This window comes from Eublepharis macularius, chromosome 8, assembly GCF_028583425.1.
Source record: "Eublepharis macularius isolate TG4126 chromosome 8, MPM_Emac_v1.0, whole genome shotgun sequence".
NCBI classification, from domain to species: domain Eukaryota; kingdom Metazoa; phylum Chordata; class Lepidosauria; order Squamata; family Eublepharidae; genus Eublepharis; species Eublepharis macularius.
In genome coordinates, this window is record NC_072797.1 from 54,920,099 (window position 1) to 54,941,649 (window position 21,551).

The window sequence follows — 21,551 nt, forward strand, 5'->3', positions numbered from 1 at the left end:
TCACAGTTTAGGAGTGCCAAACAACTGTTTGTGTGCTATTATGGGCCCAGGAAGGGAAAGGCTGCTACAGCCCAGTCAATTTCCCGTTGGGTCACTCAAGCTGTTAGAGCCTGCTACTCGCATGCTCAGTTACCTTGCCCCTTGGAACTAAAAGCTCATTCCACCAGAGCACAGGCTGCTTCGGCGGCCTTCCTTAGGGGCGTGCCCTTGCAAGACATCTGCAGGGCTGCAACGTGGTCGTCTTCTGACACGTTCGCTAAACATTACGCACTAGATGTGTGGGAAAGGAAAGAGGCTGCTGTTGGTAATGCAGTGCTTCAGTCTCTTTTTCGGTGAGAACACATGCCCGCCTCCTGGGTAAGTGGCTTGTGAGTCTCCCATGTGGGGCTGCACAGAAGACGGACAGTGAAAACAGAGTTGCGCTTACCGTAACTACTGTTCATTGACGTCTTCTGTGCAGACACACAACCCTCCCTCCTACCCCGCTGTGTTCTTCCAGATAATGTGAAGGCATTCGGCGGCAAAGGAGAAACTGAGGGGAAAGGGGGCGACGTCGCCCAATGTCGCTCGGGCGGGAAACGGCCGCGCATGCGCATTGGGTCGGACGTGCGCCCCCTAGTGGACGTTTGCTAGAAAGAAAAATCCGGTCGGCAGGCCTGCGCAGGCGCAGTCCCTATGTGTGTCTGCAGAGAAGACGTCAATGAACAGTAGTTACGGTAAGCGCAACTCTGTTTTTCCCCTGGGCAGGAATTTAAAGCCTTCCGGTTCTTGGGATAATAAACAAAGGGAATCATATTTCAGATTGGCTTAAGTTAGGTGGCTACATTACTAAGGAAGCTTATTCGGTTTCAATTTTTTAAACTATTTACATTCTGGTATTATATACCATTGCAATTGAATAATATAACAAAAAGTTGGGGTGCTCTTTGGGGTGGTTTCAATGCTTTCAGATAAGAGATGTCTTTCATAAACTAAATGAATCAGGAGAGCTTTTTAGGCCATTTACTAAATTTATGGGGAAGAAACATAAAGGTGCATGCTCCTTATTGTGTAAGTAATTATGTGATCTAGACCATCCTGCTGCCTCGTCCTATCAACAGAGATGGAAAAAAGAATTAGGGAATGATATTTCTTCAGAGGAATGGACCAGAATTTGGAACTCACCCTCTAATAGATCCAAAATATACAATATTCGGTTTCAATTTTTTAAACTATTTACATTCTGGTATTATATGCCATTGCAATTGAATAATATAACAAAAACCTATAATCCATTTTGATGGAAAAATTGTAACCAAATAGGTTCTTATTTACATATTTGGTGGTCTTGTCCTGTTATACAAGCATTTTGGAAAGAGGTGATGGAGCAAATCAAAAGGGTGTCGAATTTTGTGGTACCTTTTACCCCGAATTTTTGTTGTTAGATCTTTTGTCTCTAAACAGCAGAAGAATTTGATCTCTTTATTGGTAGCTATGTTCAGATTTACTATAGCTGCTAGATGGGAATCACATTTCCCCCCTCCATCCCGCTGTGGCAAGAGTAACTTTGGCACAACTATGTTATGGGTAAAATTACAAATAATTCTGTTTTCTAGACTAAAATTAATTTCTCCCTTCAAAGGTATGAAGACACATGGGCACCTGTGGTATGCTATTTAAATGACCAAGTAGTTATATCTTCAAGCTGGGAACGATTTTTGATGATATAAGGGGAAAGTGTAGTTATTATGATGTTATTTAAGACATTTTTTTAATTTTTATCATATGCGCTTATTTTTGTATTTGTTATATCATATGTGAATAAATAAAATTATATAAAAAAAACTTAAATTACTCAGTACTGTTTGGGTGTATTTTTTGGGTATCCTGAGAAGACTGTGAAATGTGAACTTTTAAAAAGTGTTTTTAAGATAAGCTAGTTCTAGGTCTTGTAAAGAAAAGTTATCATCGGGAACAATGAAGCGTGGCTGGTCAGCCTGCTCAAGGTATGCTGGGGTTTGGGGCGGGGAGGTGTCAGTTTGGTTCTGTTAGACTGTGTGGCATGGAACTTGTATTTGGGAGTGTGCCTCTGGCCATGGCAGCCTTGGTCCATGAGTTTCTACAGTGGGAGTGGGAGTCAGCACGGAGTTTTTTCTACAGTAGTAACAAATAGAGAGGCTTTGGACACCTTGTTCAGGATCCCACAGAATTGGAACACGAGGTCTGATCTCCCTGAAACTGTCTTCTAAAAATAGTCAGGAGTAGGCACCCATCATATTTTGGGGATTTTGTTTGTAAAATGCCACCCCTAGCTCCCTGGATAGTTCCCATAGTTTTCCCCATAGGGAATAATGGAGATTGGATGTAGCTGGGGGCACTTTCTTTGGAAGGGCCATAAAGTGTCCCCCAGGGTCCAATCTTTATGAAACTTGGAGGGTCATTAGAGGACAATTAAGAGTAGGTTCTCTGCCAATTTGGTGAAATTTAGTTAAAAATGCACCCCCTCAGCTACTAGGTATACATGAATTGAGCTTCTCATAGGAAACAATGGCCAAATTTCAGTGAATTTGCTCTGTATTACCAGAACAAACTGGAGAATAAATTCAGTATTCAGGGAATGCTGATTCCCCCCCCCCCCAGTTCAGTATTACCGATCTCAAAATTACCTAATTTTTTTCCTGAGCACACTCCCAGTTTTGGCATGAATCTTTGGTTTGGATCTGTTGGGCTTCCTCTTGCATTTGAGAGCGCGTCTTTGGCCATTGGCAGCTTTGCCCCTGTGTGTTTTTGCCTGGAAGCCTGCTTAGAAATATTCTCCCCATAGGAAACAATGGAGAGTGGCTGAAGGCACTTTCTTTAGGGGTCCATAGCACTGGACCCCAAAGTCCAATTTTTCTGAAACTTAGAGAAGGGTCTTTATAGGACAGTTAGGAATAGATTTCTTGCAAATTTGGTGGTGTTTGATTGAAAAATGCCACCCCCAGCACCCCGAGATAGCCTCCCAATAGCTTTTCTTATAAGGGATAATGGACAAATAAAGCTAGGATTCTCCCATCTGTCATAACTAGATCATAGAATCTTTCCTGGATTTCAGAAATCCTGAATTTTGGGGAGATCCCTGAAACCTGGCTCCATATTTCCAGATTTTCTTTAGTGCACACCCCTATTCCAGATACCTAGGCAGAACATCTATTGTATTATATGATTCTGCTGAAAAGAACAGCCCTCTATTAACAGTTTCATGTAGAGATTAATTAGCAAGGAAGACAAGATGAAGTCCTGCAAGACCCCACATCATAAATGTCAGTAAGCTGTACATGTTGTTTATTTCGTTATTGTCAGTTTTTGTATCGAGCAGTCAGGAATGTTGACTCCATGTTGTGCAATTATTATTAATAAATTAGTTTTTTTTAAAAAAAATGTCAAACTTCAGCAGTAATACCCCAGGATCCTTTACTAGTAAACAGGGTTATACTTGCACACAAACCAATTTTCAAGTGTACGCATCTGAAGTCTAGCAAATGGTACAACTGATGTCGTGGATGCCATATGCCCCAACAAACATTGAATATTTCGCACCATCTGAAACCGATTCTTTAAGAAGACAGAGATCATACGTTTAATCGATACCACTCTGTCATGTGGCAACAAAGCCTTTACCCCAATAGAGTCCAACACTGCCCCAATATAAGACACAGTTTGACTGGGGTCAAGTTTAGACTTCTCAAAATTGATAAGAAGACCCAAATGTGTGCAAATGCGCACTGTCAGGTCCACGTCTTGCAACAATTTTTTCCTTGTTGCTGCCACAATAAGCCAATCATCCAAATATGGAAAAATTGTACATCCCTGTTGTCTAAGAAAGGACACCACCAATGCCACACATTTTGTGAACACCCACAGAGCAGTGGATAATCCAAAGGGGAGCACTTTATAGAGAAAAACCCTGTTTTGGTAAACAAAACTCAAGTACTTTCGATGCTCTTTCCTTATTCCAATATGAAAGTATGAGTCCTTAAGGTCTAGGACCGCAAACCAATTCCCTTTCTCCAGTAGCAGCAAAACTGAAGATAAAGTGACCATCTTAAACTTGGATACTTTGAGAAAAATATTAAGGCCCCTTAAATCTAAGACAGGGCATAAACCACCATCCTTTTTCGAAACGAGAAAAAAAACCCTCTCAGCATCATCATATAACACCTCTTCAATGGCATCTTTAGCTAAAAGGGATTTAATCTCAGACTCTAATTCAACCAGAGTATTATTCACAGCCATTGACAGTGTAATACAAACAGGCAACTCAGCGAACTCTAACCCATAACCTTTATTAATAATAGCTAAAACCTAGTTGTTATTGGACTCCCATTCCTACAGGAAAGGTATCAATCTGTCGGCAAAGTTCAGGGTAGAGCTCGCTGCATCCCCTCAGAACTGCTTAACAGAACCCTGAGGGTCCTTCTGATGGCTTGGAGTGTTTGATGGTCAAGGCTTGTACTGTTTGCACCATTTTGACTGCTGCAAAGCATTGTATTGCCTCTGAGATGGAAGACTCGGCTGGTAATAGGGACGTTGCTGATACCTGCCGTAGTACTGGTACAGATTGTACCTGGAGAAATATCTCTGTCTGTAGCCAGGCTTGTCAGCAGAAGTAACACCCAAGGATCTAGCTGTCGGCCTGTTCTCTTTCTTTTTCAATGCATTCTCTGTAGTGCTTGAGAAGAGGAGGTCTCCCTCAAATGGCAGATTCTCTATCTTGGTCTTAGTCTCCACAGGTAAGGCCGTAGAACGTAGCCAGGAGTACCTCCTAATAAGTACTGCTGCAGCCATGCCCCAAGCTGAAGTGTCTGCAGCATGGCTGCCCGCATTCATTTGCTGTTTAGAGAGGTGGATGGCCTCAGTTTGTAGAAGTGACACTATACCTTCTTATCCTCTGGCAGATCGGTGACGTAAGAAGACAATGTCTTCCAAAGATAAAGTTGGTATCCCGCCATAACCGTCTGATAATTTGCAATCCTAAGATTTAACACAGATATGGAATAATGACATCTGCCCGAAGCATCAATTTTTCTTCCCTTCTTATCCGGAGGAGCAGACAGGGAACCAGACATATGATGTTGAATCTCCTCTGCCACCAGGGATGACAGAGGTGGATGTTTTATCAAGGCCTGCCACGTACCTTGCTTTATTTTATACATTTGTCCTATACGTTTTGATGTAGCAGGTAGGTCAGAAGGCACCTTCCACACCTTTTCCACTATCTCCTCTATGCCCTCTAACATTGGAAAGCCAATCGAAGCTGGAGAGTCCCCATAAATACGGCAGAGCAACTTGTCCTTTGTCTTTGAAGTGGTAGAGGACACATCTAATTCCAACGCTTTAGCCATGCGTGTCATTCGCTCAGAATATAAACATGTCTTCGAAGGGAGAACCTGCACCTGGCCACACATTGTCATCCGGTGACGGATCCGGCAGGGACTCAGATCCGAAGTCCGAACGATCCATCTCAGCATCCTCACCTTCAGAAGAGGGAGATGATAAAATCTCCTCCGGAAAAGGTGGCGGCAACTATCCATGTCCCTTTGATGTCAAAGGTCTCAGATCCAACAGCTCATAACTCGAAGGTGCCTCTCTCCATTGACAATGATAGGGACCTGGAATGCAACAAGCATGATGGTGCTGTATAGCCAGAGACTGCCTTGGTTCTGAAGTCTCCTTATGCACCGAACAATGTCTGCCTCGATGCGAGGGCACCGGTGATGCACCCCTCGAAGAACAATCTTGGAACCGATGTGAGGATGAATCTTCTCACCCTGAATCCACATGCACAACTTCGGTTCCCAACGTAGTTTCACCAGGCGGTTTAGCCGGGAGAACAACACTAGGATCTGGAAATTCACCCTCCCACAGTGAATGATTGGGTGAATTTCGATGCAGAGACGAAGTACACGGAGATACCACCACCACCTCATCATTGGATTCAGATCATGAAGACCGAGATTGGTGTTTAGAAATCAAAGCCGATCGGCGCTTCAACTTCTTTGGTGGAGGCTCCAAAGCAGCTCTTAGATCCGAGGACCTCTTTGAGCCAGATTTCTTGTCAGTCGGATCCGACCTCAGAGTCGACTTCCCTGACGGATCCGATCTTGGAGCCGATTTTGTCAACACCACCGATCTTGCTCTAGAATGGCAGTCAGTTGAACTTGCCCAAGCCAATTTCGGGGCTGACAGAGGTGCTGACTCCTTTGTAGAACACCTATCTTGACCAATCAGTCCAGAAGCATACCACAATTGATTGTCCAGGTCACACTCAATAGAGTAACACTCTGCCTGCCTGTCTTATGACAAAGATAATTATCTATTACTAACTTGCTAACTCAAGGCATCTTTTATCCACCCACCACTTTAAAAAAGCATTCTTAGATTAAAATGATGTGGCCAATTATCATCCAGTTTCTAACCTTTTTTTAGGCAAAGTGATTGAGAAAACAGTAGCAGACTAACTCCAGGTCTTCTCGGATAACTACTGTGCTCTGGACCCTTTTCAGTCTGCTTTCAGGACAGGCTATGGGACAGCTCTGGTGGCTTCAGTTGATGACCACCTAAATATAGACATGCTTTTTATTGCTCTTCCTGCAGCCTTTGATACAGTAGATCATGCCATCCTGATGAGGTATGTGGAGGAAGAAGCAGGTATCTGAGGATGTGCCTTGGACTTGTTTAAATTGTTCCTCATGGAGTGGACTCAAAGGGTTGCTGTTGGAAACCAGCTATCTTCAGTGTGGGAACTATCTTGCAGGATTGCACATAGTGCAACCTTAACCCCCTATTCAACCTATATGTAAAGCCTTTAGGAGAAATCATTTATAGCTTTGGAATTGGATAGCATCAGTATGCAATATGCAGATGACACACAGTTCAATACCTCACTATCCAAATCACCAAGAAATGTAGTTAAGGTCCTGGGTTGTTGCCTGACATTTGTAGTTGAAAGGACAAGGGGAGGGGAGATCAACACGTATTTAGTCTCTTTTAAAGGAAGGTATTTTTTCCTAAACAGATGTCAGCGAGGGGAGATAAATCATGTCCTTTCCCAAACCTTCCTTTTTCTTTAGGCTTCCCTTCCCCAATTGTGATACCAGTGGTAAGCCAAGCTGCAAGCAAAACAGCACAATTAAAAAAGGAGGGAGAAGTGAAAGAGTTCATCTCTCCTTAATGGTATGCTCCGTGTTGTGTAAAAAAATAGCACCCAGAATGTGAAAATACACATATGAATCCCTCATCATGTCACATTTGGCCTTCTCACTCAAGATGAGTCGGTCTCTAATAATGAAAAAATTACTCAACCCATCTGGTCTTTTTGGAAAATTGTTAGCCATGCAAACAGTGAGTGGGTTAGACTAATTGCTACAGCTATAGGAACTGATGTGGACAGGTAGAAAAGTGGGTAACTGACAAAGAAGAATTTTCACAATCAGAAATAAATTATATTTTTGAATAATTTCAATTTCTGATGTGGTTTTAATTGAGTGTGTGGTGTTAATATCAGATTAAAAATTCTAAAAGCATTTATAAAGACAGTAATGATTCAGTGTGATTTTTAAGCAGATATATGATAATTTGTAATACTCTCATTTTGAGCTTAGGATGCTTCGTATTAATTTCTGTTAAAACTTAACAAAACATCATCACCTGTCCCAGCATGTAATAAGCTCATGTTTAAAAAAAAATTTGCAGCACTAGTAATAGCTTTCCTGTTCTTTAAAATGTTGTAAACTTTTTGGCAAATTGTTTTAAGAATTTGTAAATTTTTCTTAGGCACTAGACCATTAATAAAACAGTGATTCTTTCATCCTAGCAATGGCTACCCATAAAATAGCAATGCTTATATGTTCAAGACAGCCATATAAGAGTGCCGAAAGAATATGCTTTTAATGGTACTTCCATTACAGTTTGCTCTGGAACAGACCATCAGCATTCTCAAAAAGATGCAAACTACAGACTCTAGTTTACCCTCCCAAAGAAAAGGAAGTTATTTTGACCCTATAAATCATTGAAAAAAGTGGTTTACCCATTTAAAATTTTCTACAGATACTCCATTCCTGTTATGCTTTCTCCCCAATGAACTGCAATGCCCTGAAGTCCCTCTCTCTTCCCTTCCCACTGCCTTTCTTTTTTGAGGTACATCAAAGGTGTGAAAGGGGTCATTCTGGCTCCCAATAAACTTGGCTTGAAAGTGAAAGTATTTTCCATAATTGTATTTGTGGGTTCCAGTGACCCCAACAAATATTGAAAAATGATTTTTAGCACTGTTTCCATGTATAAATAGATGGATCAACACCTATTATCTCCATTATATAGGAAGGTGGAGCAAATAGTGAAAACTAAGCTTTCGGGGACCACAGTTCTCTTCGTCAGATGCAGCTGGCAGGGAGAGCTGTGGTCATCGAAGGCTTATACTACATAGGAATTGGATACTTTCACTGCTACAAACTAATACGGAAAACTGACTGCACACCAAAAGGAGATGTTTACATTTCCAAGCAAAGGAATGTTTTGACTGCCTCCACGCTAATTGCATTCTGTCTCCTTGTGATATATGTCCCCTTCTTTCTCCCCTCTCTCCCCTCCTCTTCTGTATTTGACCAGTTCGGATCATGCATCTGATGAAGAGAACTTGATTCTCGAAAGCTTATGCTACAATAAAATTGGTTAGTCTTAAAGGTGCTACTGGACTCTTTTTGATTTTTCAAACTTATATCCATAGATATTTGTTGTGCAAAAATATCACACTTTTGGCTTTGGGATTTTACACTACTTTTGGAATTGAAGGTTGCAATGACCCCCCCCCCCCAAGGAAACTACTATTTGCAACCTAAATTGTTGTGTATAAAGTAGAAGCAGGTAAAAAGCCTGCATTTGAGCTCTCTCAAAGCTTCCTTTATGTCCACAGTCACATGGAAAAGCTCAAATTAAACTGTACAGCCAGTTTGGTGTAGTGGTTAAGAGCGCGGGACTCTAATCTGGAGAGCTGGGTTTGATTCCCCACTCCTCCACTTGAAGCCAGCTGGGTGACCTTGGGCTAGTCACAGCTCTCTGGAGCTCTCTCAGCCCCACCCACATCACAGGGTGTTTGTTGTGGGGATAATAATAACATACTTTGTAAACCGCTCTGAGTGGGCATTAAGTTGTTCTGAAGGGTGGTATATAAATCGAATGCTGTTGTTGTTGTATTAATTTTGGAAAACAGAGTCATTCTAGCCCCCTGCACAACACACCTGGGCATGTTTGCAGGCAGCATATGAACTTCTTTACATTTTCCAGACTTGAAGGAGCCATTCAGCCTGGACCTTTAGATAACCTATAGTCATGTGCCTACTGAGCTTATTGTTTCCCTTTGTTGTGCTCTATCAAAGCTTCTCTTCTGCCCTATAGCCACACTGAAAAGCTTAAACTGAACTGTATTGTAATTTAGGAAAATGGGGTCATTCTAGCCCCCTGCAAGACAAGCCTGGGTATGGTTGTGGACATTCTCTGAAACTCTTTATATTTACCAGACTTGAAGGAGTCATTCAGCCTGGAACTTTAGATGACCCCTTAGCCATCTGTCCACTGAGCTGATTGTTCCCCTTTGTTGTACTCTATCAAAGCATCCCTTCTGACCCATAGTTTCACTGAAAAGCTCAAATTGAACTTTATCACAATTTTGAAAAATGGGGTCATTCTAGCCCCTTGCAAGACAAGCCTGGGCACGTTTGCAGGCATTATATGAACCTCTTCACATTTTCTAGATTCGAAGATGCCATTCAGCCTGGAACTTTAGATAACCCATAGCCATCTGTCCACTGAGCTGATTGTTTCCATTTCTTATTCGTGAAGAGCTCTTAATTGTAAGGCTCCAATAGGTGCAGCCTCAGGGCAGGTTACAAGAAGGCTAGCAGAAAGAATGCAAATATTGTCACGCTCAGGGCTGTCCACAACAGGCAGGTGGCTCACTGGTGCTGCAGATGGTCCCAAGGTTAGCTGCCAGGAAGTTAGTAGTCAAGGAGCCGGCAAACTAGAGTCCAGAAGTCAGGCCAAGTGTCAGAGCCAATACATCAGTCAGAGAGAGGAGCAGGCGGAAGGGAAGTCAGAAGGCAGGCCAAGGTCAGAGTCCAATCAATTATGAAGCAGAGCAGGGCACAAGGCAAGGGCAGGGCAGGGCAGGGCAGGGCAGGGCAGGGCAGGGCAGGGCAGGGCAGGGCAGGGCAGGGCAGGGCAGGGCAGGGCAGGGCAGGGCAGGGCAGGGCAGGGCAGGCGCAGAGCTCTGGTCACAGGGAGTGGCAAGCTGAGTTGCTTCCCTACTTGGCTTCTTCAGTTTCTCTCTCTTATACTGTCCTAACAAGGAGCAGGTATTGTCTCTTTGCCTGATAGCCCCAGCCGGTGTTGTGCCTGCAAACGAGCACTTTTTCTCCTCTCCAACAGAGCTGCCCTTGCTTTATTTTTCCTTTTCTCAGCTGGCCCAGGGAGCTCAGGTTTCTCTTTTGCTCTGGGAGAGTCTTTGTCTCCAACAGCCTCTGCAGAGGTTTCTGGCTGCTCCGCATCTCCAACAGCCTCTGCAGAGGTTTCTGGCTGCTCCTGCTGAGTTTCCTCCGGAGCAGCAGCTGTCATGGCTGGCTCCGGCTCCAGAGTAGATCCTGCTGGCTCTTTCATGGCTGGCTCTGGCTCTAGAGTAGCCCCTGCTGGCTCTTCCTGCTCATCCTCTGAGGAGGACTCTGGGCAAGAGGTAAGGTGGCCAGTCAAGGCTGGGGCTGACTTATGACAAATATTTTCTTTTAGTTAACCATTAACTGGCAGGAATGGAATGCCTCTTTCCATTGCATCTGTTATGTGCCTATTTATTTCCTTGTCCTCAAGAATAACTTTCTTCAACAATACAGGACTAAGAAGAGTAAAATTTGAAATAAGGGTCAAAAATACCCCTCATTGAAAACATCAAATCCCCACAGAAATGTAATGGGGTAAAATTGACCCGACCACTTTTAAAGCATAAGGCACAATTTATTTTAAAGAAAGCAATCATTTTAAATTGTTATAATACTGAAACTGCCACCATGTGTGACTTGCCTGCAGTTGCCACCATGTGTGACTTGCCCACAGTTGCCACCATGTGTGACTTGCCTGCTGCTGCCACAAGGTGTGAGTTGGCCACATGGTGGCAGCAGCGAGCAAGACACACATGGTGGCAATTTCAGTATTATGACAGTTAAAAAATGATTGCTTTCTTTAAAATAAACTGTGTCCTCTGCTTTATAAATGGTTGGGTCCATTTTACCTCATTACATTCAAGTTATTTGTGTGTTATTACAGCATACAGCGTAGATGAGTGAACCAGTCCACCCTGAGTATTTTCATTTAGAATGTATATTTTACTGAATACTTTATATATCATCTATTTTGGTTTTTGTTTGATGAACATTGTTATCTGCTCTTAGCCTTCAGCATAGTTCAGCATACATTTTAAATAAGGTGGAAAAATACATATATCAAAACCGTAAACATTAGGGAAAATATTCTGCTGAAGGTTTTACCTGAGAAATGCGGAAATTTGTATTAGCATATCCTCTTTAAATTTTGCTGTCTGTAACTTTGCTTGAAAGCAAGCTGTGTTAATCAAACAAAGGGAAGACACTGGGGAAATCAGAAAGCTCTAGTGCAAGCAGTTAAAAGTGACATGACCTTCTGTAACGTCACTTATCACATACATATATGCCACATACCAATGGAAGTATTAAAAGTAGTTGCTTACAGGAGCTGATCCATGATTATTATACTCTTGCATTATTATAATTATATGGATGATGCTTAAAAGCTCACATAAGATACTCTCACAACTTGCTTTAGGAATAAACAGCAAATATGCAATTTAGAACCCTCTCCTTTTCTATATTGCAAGTTATGTACTGACATAAAGCAAGTAATTTGTACAACAGCATTCACTCTGTACATTCTTCCCTGTTGTCTGAACACCAATATCATAAAAACATGTAACAGATGCTTGAATTAGGCATGTTATAACAAGCTACTAAATGAACATGGATGACCACATTCAAATGGGATAAATATGTACATTACTAATATTTTATTAAGAGTATGTTATACATATACAGCCGGATAGGAATCAGAAGGCCATCTAGACCACGTCAGCTACTCGGAATCTTGAATGAGCATCATTGACTTCAGAAGCTGAAGGGAACTACCAGCACTCATTAGTTACTTTCAAGGAATTAAATGTTTCCAGGCAAAGCTCTGGTACTTTGATGACTAGCAGTATACCAGCCCACGTATTCATTATCCCTTTTGGTATCTTCGTCCCAGGCAAACGTCTCAGCTCCACAGTCTCTTCTTCCAACTGACTTCTGGCTTTGTTCTGGGATTGCAATCAGATTATATTCCCAGCCTTGACTGCCAATGCTCTCACTGGTCCCTGGTGGGCCCTTTCCCCATATTTTGTTAGGACCTTGCACCTTGCAACGTGTGATACAACAAAGATTTCCCAAGCAGCTTGACAGATGTCAAGCCAACTTAATAATCCTGCCACCAATCACCCTATGCACTACTATATAGAGCAAAAGAGAGAGGGACTATGTAAAATCCAATACCGAAGTTAAGATGAACCGGGTCAAAAACCATTCCAAGAACTAATAATATCTGAATCAGAAACCATAAGAGAAATCAAGGCCAAGGCCAAAAATCAAACCAAAATACAGTAGATTGAGATAGCAATGGAGCTCACTAGTCAGGTTCTTCTCTTTGTAGCGGCTAAGAGAGAACTGAGCAGAAAGGGTGGCTTCTCCTGGGTAATCATGTGGCTCTTTAGGTAGGAAAACAAGTAGATACATGACATGGAGAAGCAGCCCCCTAATGGAGCTTTAGGGAAGCGACAAAACTCCGGTCAGCTGCTTGTGCATATGCAGTCCCAGTGTGTGCCTGCACAGAAGAACAAAGATGGAACAGCAGGCTTTGAATCCAGTGGCACCTTAGAGATCAACAAGGTTTTCAAGCTATAAGATTCCAAGAGTCAAAGCTCCCTTGTTGTTGGTTTCTAAGGTGCCACTGGACTCAAATCCTGCTGTTCTATTGTAGACCAATACAGCCATCTACTCGAAAACAGTATTGGGACAATTTTGTTGCCACTTACCACATTATTTGATGATCTAGTCAAAGTTAAGCATTTTAAAATTCTATTGATTAAATTCAAGAAAGAACATGGAGATGAACAGTACTTTAGTACTCAATTTAGATGGACTCCTCAAAATATAGCATACAGCTCAACCATATACCTAAACACATACAATGTAAATGCAACAAATGTATTATTTATTTTTTAAAAATTGTATAATGCCTTTCCACCCAAATAGGGTCTCCAAGACAATAATCATAAAATATTATAACATTTCAACATGAAAACATTTGAGACAACTTAATAATCTTTTAAAATAGTATGTCTTAACATAGATTTCAAATACACAAGTGTTCCATCAAATGTGAAAGTATTTGCATGTATTTTGATTTTGACCCTAAGACAATATGATGTGGTGGCCTGACATCATTCCTTTTCAAACAATAGGGTTCCAAGTGAATATTCCAGGTCTAGGGATAGAGAGGAATGTGTCTAGAATCTGGAGTTGATTTAATTTTTTCTCCTTTTGTTTCTGTGCAATGTAACCACAATATGTGCCTGCGTGTCAGCTGATTTACAATGCTTGTATGTAATTATAATATAAAATTATTGAATGTGCATGAATTGAAGAGGATGTATAAAAACCACTCAGACTATTTTAGGTCAGCTGAAAGTACTTTAGGTCAAGCTGAAGATTCCCCATTGTCAATAAGTTTAATAACTGTGTCTATGTGGTCATTTTCACAACAGGGCATCTGTACCTCTTACACAGAATTGTCAAGGAAGAACCTTTAAAATGGCATAATTGAAACAAAATATCCATCTCTTACATGATGGCGGCAGTCCAGCATTTTGTATCACTAGCCTCAAGTTTGCTGTATACAAAATGCATGCAGGCCCTGGGCTGCTTGAGCAAGATATTGTAGTTGCCTGGCTCAAAGCCTATCTACTATTTGCTTTCCTGAGCACAGAGCTGTGCATGACCCAGTATATGAAACCTGTTTCTGTACTCATTCATAGATTCTTTAGTTTATATTTATAAACAACTGGCATCTATAATATGGCATATCTGCAATACTGTTTGAAAAATCTATGGCATTGTGATTTAGACTAAAGAGGTATTAAAACATTTGACCGTGGACTATTTCATCTACAAAAAGAGTCCAGTAGCACCTTTAAGACTAACCAACTTTATTGTAGCATAAGCTTTCGAGAATCACAGTTCTCTTTGTCAGATGCATGGAGGGCAAGAAGAAACTGGTCAGATATATAGGTGGAGAGGGGAGGGAGGAGTAGATGCAAACAGTAGCTTCTGATATGGAGATCAGTTTGCTTCTGTTAAGCAAGTCAGTTACTTCGGATAATGAGATAACCATTCATAGTTTCTATTCAATCCCAGCTTGACAGAGTCAAATTTACATATGAATTCCAATTCAGCAGCTTAAGAACATAAGAACATAAGCAAAGCCATGTTGGATCAGGCCAGTGGCCCATCCAGTCCAACATTCTGTCACACACAGTGGCTAGAAATCCAGCTTCCTGCTGGATTTTGTTTTTGAAAGGTTTCTGTTGAACTACAGTGACCTTTAAGTCCTTGACGGAATGTCCAGGTAGATTGAAGTGTTCTCTCACTAGTTTCTGGATGTTGCCATTTTTAATGTCAGATTTGTGTCCATTTATTCTTTTGCGCAGAGGTTGGCTGGTTTGTCCAATGTACAGAGCAGATGGACATTACCAGTTTCTTCTTGCCCTCCATGTATCTGACGAAGAGAACTGTGATTCTCGAAAGCTTATGCTATAATAAAGTTGGTTAGTCTGAAAGGTGCTACTGGACTCTTTTTGATTTTGCTACTACAGACTAACACAGCTAACTCCTCTGTATCTATTTCATCTACAGCAGTCATCAAGGTAACTGAACCATTAGATGCCATCATTAATACAATGAGCTTGCTTGCCAGTAAGGCTGAATATATTCCACTACCCAAAACGAGAGAGAGAGAGAGAGAGAGAGAGAGAGAGAGAGAGAGAGAGAAAGAGAGAGAGAGAGAGAGAGAGAGAGAGAGAGAGAGAGAGAATGAATTACTGGCACTTTTGCTGAAAGACAGACAACTTGATCTTTAGAGAAATACTAAAAAAAATGGGGGGGGGTTGTCTTGAGGAATACTCATGTTTATAATTTTAGATAGACATCTAACAGTAAATGCAAATTTCACTTGCCTTTTGATGCATTCCACTCATTATGTATCTGCTATGTGTGACCAATAAAAAATTGAATTCTTGGTAGCATAACATGTATCACAGTAAACACATTGATATTCCAACATTATTTGCAATTACACACCTTGCATTATCAGCTTAATGTGTACATTATGCTAATACAGTTAAGACTGTTAATGCAGAGTATAATTATATCTGTGTATCTCTTTATATATGTATTTTTAAATGAGTTCAGGTGCCATTTCTCACATTTACACAAATAACTGTAGAGTTTATTATGTTTTTATTTGAACAATGTCTCTATCTAAAGGCAATAAAAGTCTAATAAACGTGTCTTTTAGACAATCACTAAACCTATGCCATGTGTCTCATTTTAAAACTCATTGATGTATATACACAATTCACACTTATTATTTGTAATTTACTTGCAGATTTACAACCCATGCATGTTTACTCAGACACAACTCTCCATTGTATACTGTGGGGCTTACTCCCAGAAAAGCATGTCTAAGATTACAGCCTTCATCTGGTTTCCTAGAAGAGCTTTTAAAACAATGACATTTGAATTCCCAGATAAGAACTTAAAACATCAGCAGTTAAATTGTTTCAACAGTGAGGTTATCATATGGGCTGAAGAGGGGACTAGCCTATTTTTGTTTTCCCCCAAGTCACCTTCTTACTACTGGAAAGGGAGCAAAATGTGGCAATTGTAAAGTTTAGCTGGAAAATCTACATCTTTCTTCTCCCTCTCAATGACTGCCCAGGATCAACTCCTACAGCTAATTTAAAAGAACAGGATAATTGTTCAAGACTACCAGCAGATTGCATCCCCTTCTCATGTCATTGTGTTGGTTTCCCCATGTTTTCTTCCACTTATGCCAAGCCTGTTTTGAATAAAATATATGTTTTGAATAAAGTGTTGATTTTGCCCTGTGTGGAAAACTTGATGGTTGGATCAGATGGGAGATGGGATGTTGTGATCGCTCTGTGGGTTTGAGATTAAGCAAGTGTACTCTAACTTTGGTAGACTAATTATCCTTGCCATTAGGGAGCTGAGTGCTCTGTCTCTCTTATTTGCTTTTGTGAACTGTTTGGGTAAGTAAGAGGGTGGGAGACAGATACACCAAAAAAGAGTAAGAACTGTAAACATCTTTGGGCTATCATGCCTTCTGGTACTTTTCTGAACCTGGGAAATCTTGGCTGTCATCAGTAAGTAATTGGATCCTAAAATGCTACTGATGAATGTTAGATCAATTAATGAAAACAAAGCCATTTGTAATCCAAGATATAATATGATGAGTGAGGAGATGTGGTCAATGAAAATTCCCTTTCCCTTTCCAGGCACTGTCCAGCAATTCTCTAGATTTGGGTGTTTGCATCTAGATTTGGATATTTGCATCTAGATTTGTTTGCATCTAGATTTGAATGTTTGCCTCTAGATTTGAACGTTTCCATGCTTCAATTAATATGACTCTCATAGCCTGTATGGTCTAGTGTTCTGTGTACATGGGAAATGGATGATTTTCAGGGACAGATCACCACCTGCTCAGGTTTACACTGTTGACTTCCAAACTATGCAGGAGTGAGAAACTGATCATAATGGTCTGCAACTTGAGGATGAAATCTCTTGATGTTTTTTGCCCCTGACAACAAATATCAATCACTGATCCTGTATAAATAATTACTAAAATATTAGATCCCTTCACCCATACCTAAGACTTTATCAAGGAGAATGAAAGCCCAGCATATATGACTATGAGTACAACAATATGGTTAAGGGTATCATAGGGGCATAGTGGTTCATTGTAAGTAGCCTTGAGAATGTGCTGCTCAATTTATAAGCATTGGGAACCTTTTCAATCTTGTTGCATTCTAGGCTATACAACTCCTATTGCAGGGTTCCTTTGTCTTCCCATTTATGGAATCCTTCTTACTTCATAAAAATGTTGGCCTGAACCAGAACATCATATTCATGTCTTTAACACAGCACAGAAACTCATAGGTAAGTAACTTAGAATTTTATTTATTGTAGTTTAATCTGCCAATATGGCCCAGTGAGGCTACAAAAAGGCTTACAACAATAAATCAAAGCCACAGTATCAAAGAATTTCCATTTCAAAAGGAACAATGTTTTGCAAAGTTAAATTTCAAACTATTTTTAAAAAATCCAGCCATTCTAAAACAGCAAGCATCTCACCTATAAAGAATCAGCTTGATCATCAGAATGCTGGCTGGAATAATGTGCTAACTGATTTATGCAAAGTGAAGTTACAGGTGGCTTGTCTGGCATGTTTCTCTGAAAAGGGAGTTCCAAACTACAGGTGGTATTGTTGAAAAGATCTAGTTTATTTCTCCTAACCATCTGACCTCAGCTAGAGAAGGAATCTTGACATCCTTTGCCATGGGAAAACATATTTCTCAGCAGAAGCTTAGAAAATACTAAAGCAGAGGTTCCCTAGCAACCCAAAGATCCTCATTCTGGTCCTTAGATGGGCTGACCAGTGTGTCTTGATTAGTCACTTCTGAGCCCTTTCAAAGTGCATGTAGCAAGCCATGCATGTCCCGTGGAGGACTCTCATCCTCTCATGAGACCCAGGGCTTTAATGAGAACTGAAGGCCATAACCTGAGATATGCCAATAAAGGCTTTGTTGTTGTTGTTGTTGTTAAGAACTGAAGACCATGGTGGCTGCCTCAGCTGCCATCCTGGCATTTTCACCTAACTGTCCCCAATGTCTATTGCAGTGGATGCTGTCTTAGGCAAGAAGGTACTCTCATGTGTGTCCCAGTGAGATGGTTTGAAATGACTCATCATGGATCCTTTGGAGTACTCTTGCAAACCATCAAGGGTGCTGAGGTGCCCATTTTAGAAACACTTACTAAAGTATCAAAAGCCAAGCTGTAGAAAGCTATTTTCATTACGCATTTCAGTTTTAGTATTTCCTTACAGCAAGATAGGCAACAAATAACATGAGGATTAATGCTGCTTTGCATGTTTCCTGAGTAATGTTATTAAATGCACAGAGCTCACAGACCTTCCACTTTATATATTACATAGAAAAGACGAAGAAATAAAATTGGGTCACTTCAAATTGTTCTGCCAATGCATGTTTCTCAAAGTCACAGGAGTGTTTGAGATGGCAAGTGATTCCTGAATGGTTACAGCTAATGTGGACTTCACCAGTACACTGACTTATTCTCCAGCTATCCTGATTCAGTCAAGATATCTGAAGGCTGTTCTCAGAAAAAACTACAATCTCCAGTTGTTTTAATGTTAAAGCAGTAGCTATATTTTTTTCCCCACTACATGAATCTCGGATAATTAAAGCTTATGTTTTGGGAGTAGACTTCATAAAGATACCTACCAGAGTAGTAGAGAGGCATGATTTATAGGAGTGAGGCATGATCATCCATTGGTTTGGCTTATAAAGATGGCTTCAGGTGCGTGTTGGTCTGCAGTCAAAGAGTCCAAGGTATGAGCTTTCAAGAATCAAAAGCTCCCTTCATTGCACTGACTCTTGAAAGCTCATACCATGGAAATCTAGTTGTCTTTAAGATGCTACAGGACCTGGATCTTGGTCTGGCTTATTGTTTACGTGGCAGGTATGATCAGCAACAGCTGAATATTCCCACAAACTGCTTGCCTACAGCATTACAGCCATGCTGAGCTCCCTTCTCCTCTCCACCCTCCTCAGGATTTGCTCCGAATCTCCAGAATTTCTCAGGCTGGATCTGAGAACCCAAATTAAATATATATGTTTGCTGGTTATAGTTTGTTGCCACTGGAGACTGAGTCAGTGCTTATTTTCTGAAGAGAGGTAGTGAGGCTTCAGACCAGGGGTAACCAATCTTTTCTTTAATGAGAGCTATTTCTGTAAAATGAGAGCTAATTAACACCCTCCATCATTTTACCATGTTTTGTTCTTTCCTAGGATTAGGACATGGACTAGGAAGAGCATCAGAAATGAAGTTATCAGCAAAGAAAATCTTATGAAATTAAAGCTTTAAAAAGCCTCAAGCAAATCTTTTCACAATCTATTCATGGGTCTTTTAGGGAATGCACAAACTACTCTGCAGCAGTTGGAAAGGTGCCAGTAGTTTGCTACCTATTGGAGATATACTTCCTAATTCTAAGTATGCAGGGAAGGGAGAGACTGAAGCTGCTTAGAAGTAAATACTGCGTATATTCAAAATGCACTGTGCTCTGCATGTGGGAAGGGGGAAGACTGCACAGTCTCCTTGGGATTTTGAACAGAAATTTTGTTTTACAGTTTCATGGGAGAGATCCCATTTAATAATAAATAACCTTGGTAGCAATATCTACATAAGTCTAACACCATCTACATAAGTCTATCTCAGTGAAAACATTTGTACTAAGAAAATACCTTAAAAGACTTACAGTATCATGTTGTCTATTATCCTTTCCTGATACGATCAGAAAGTAATTCCACACCAACAGCAACAGCAAGCTCAGAGGAATCATGTACAGCTCAAAATTCCAAGTCACAAAGAGAAAGAGCTGAAACCCAAGGAAAAATAAAGACATGTAATTAGCAACAGCACACCACTGAATAAACTACTTTATGAAAAATAGAGGGCCACGATTTTATTTATTTATTTATTTATTTATTTATTTATATCCTGCCCTCCCTGCAAATGGGCTCAGAGTGGCTAACAACATTTTAAAACAATTTTAAAAATTTAAAAACATTTAAAACAATTTAAAACATTCTGTATTGTGCGGCAGCAGCATCAGGAAGATTTATAATATTTTGCATGCATACTGTAGTGGACAGTTTTTCACAGGGGGGGAGTTAAATTTCCTTTCACCCCCCCAGGCTGGTGGAAGCCCAACCTTAGCCATGAGCCTGGCAGAATGACTGTCTTGCAGGCCCGGTAGAAAGACAATAAATCCCACCAGGCCCTGGTCTCAGTAAATAGAGCGTTCCACCAGGTAGGAGCCAGGACTGAGAAAGCCCTGGATCTTGTCGTGGCCAGGTGGGCCTCCTTGGGACCAGGGACCACTAATAGCTGTTTTTCTCCCATTTGGGAAGTCCTCTGGGGAATATATGGGGAGAGACGGTCCCGCAGATACGTGGCCCCAGTCCACATAGGGCCTTATAGGTCAATACCAGAACCTTGAATCTGATCTGGTACTCCACTGGCAACCAATGCAGCTTGTGTAATATTGGTGTTATATGTGCTCTACTTGGCGTTCTCATAATAACACGCAACACTGCATTTTGCACCAGGTGTAATCTCCAGGTCAGGCTCAAGGGCAGTCCTGCATAAAGCGAGTTACAGTGATCCAACCTTGAGATGACCGTTGCCTGGATCACTGTAGTTAAGTCACAGGTTGACAGGTGAGGGACAAGTTGCTTGGTCTTCCACAGATGGAAAAAAGAGGACCTAACAACTGCTGCGACCTGTGCCTCCATTTTTAAGGAGGCATCCAGGATCACTTCCAGGCTCTTGACCCTCGAAACTGGCACAAGCTGTGCCCCATCGAGGGCTGGGAGCCGGAGTCCCAAACCTAGTCCCCCCTGTCTCAAGTACAGGACCTCTATCTTTGTTGGGTTCAGCTTCAGCCAACTTTGTCTCAATCAACCAGTCACGGCTGCAAACGCATGTTCCAGGGCATCTGGGGCCAAGTCAGGCCGGCTGTTCATCATCAGGTATAACTGGGTGTCATCTGCATACTGATGACACCCAAGTCCAAAGCTTCACACCAGCTGGGAAGGGGGCGCATATAAACATTGAATAATAATGGGGAGAGTATTGCCCCCTGCGAGACCCTGCACACCAATGGGTGGTGGGATGACAATTTCTCCCCAAACGCCACCCTCTGTCCCCAACCGTGGAGAAAAGAGACAAGCCACTGTAAGGCAGTCCCTTGTATCCCCACATTGGTGAGGCAGTGAGTCAAAGGATCATAATCAATAATCATACAAATACTGCCGACAGATCCAATAATCTCAGCGGCACCGAGCCGCCTCGATCCAGGTGTCTGCAAAGGTCATCTGTAAGGGTGACCAGCAATGTCTCTGTCCCATGCCCTGGACGGAACAAGGACTGCAATGGGTCTAGGGCCGAGATGTCCTTCAGGAAACCCTGTAACTGTTCCACCACCACCTGCTCAATCACCTTTCCCAGAAACAGGAGGTTCAAGACCGGGTGGCAATTGACCAGGTCGGTAGG

General features: G+C 41.4%; 1 protein-coding gene across 1 annotated transcript in view; it reads right to left on the reverse strand.

The window, feature by feature from the left end:
• The window catches only part of MCTP1 (multiple C2 and transmembrane domain containing 1), a 412,208-nt gene that overhangs the window by 87,362 nt on the left and 303,295 nt on the right, over window positions 1–21,551 (reverse strand). The window contains exon 16 of the mRNA XM_054986650.1: window positions 19,753–19,872. Coding sequence (XP_054842625.1) covers window positions 19,753–19,872 — 120 coding nt within the window. The remainder of the gene's footprint in view (window positions 1–19,752; window positions 19,873–21,551) is intronic.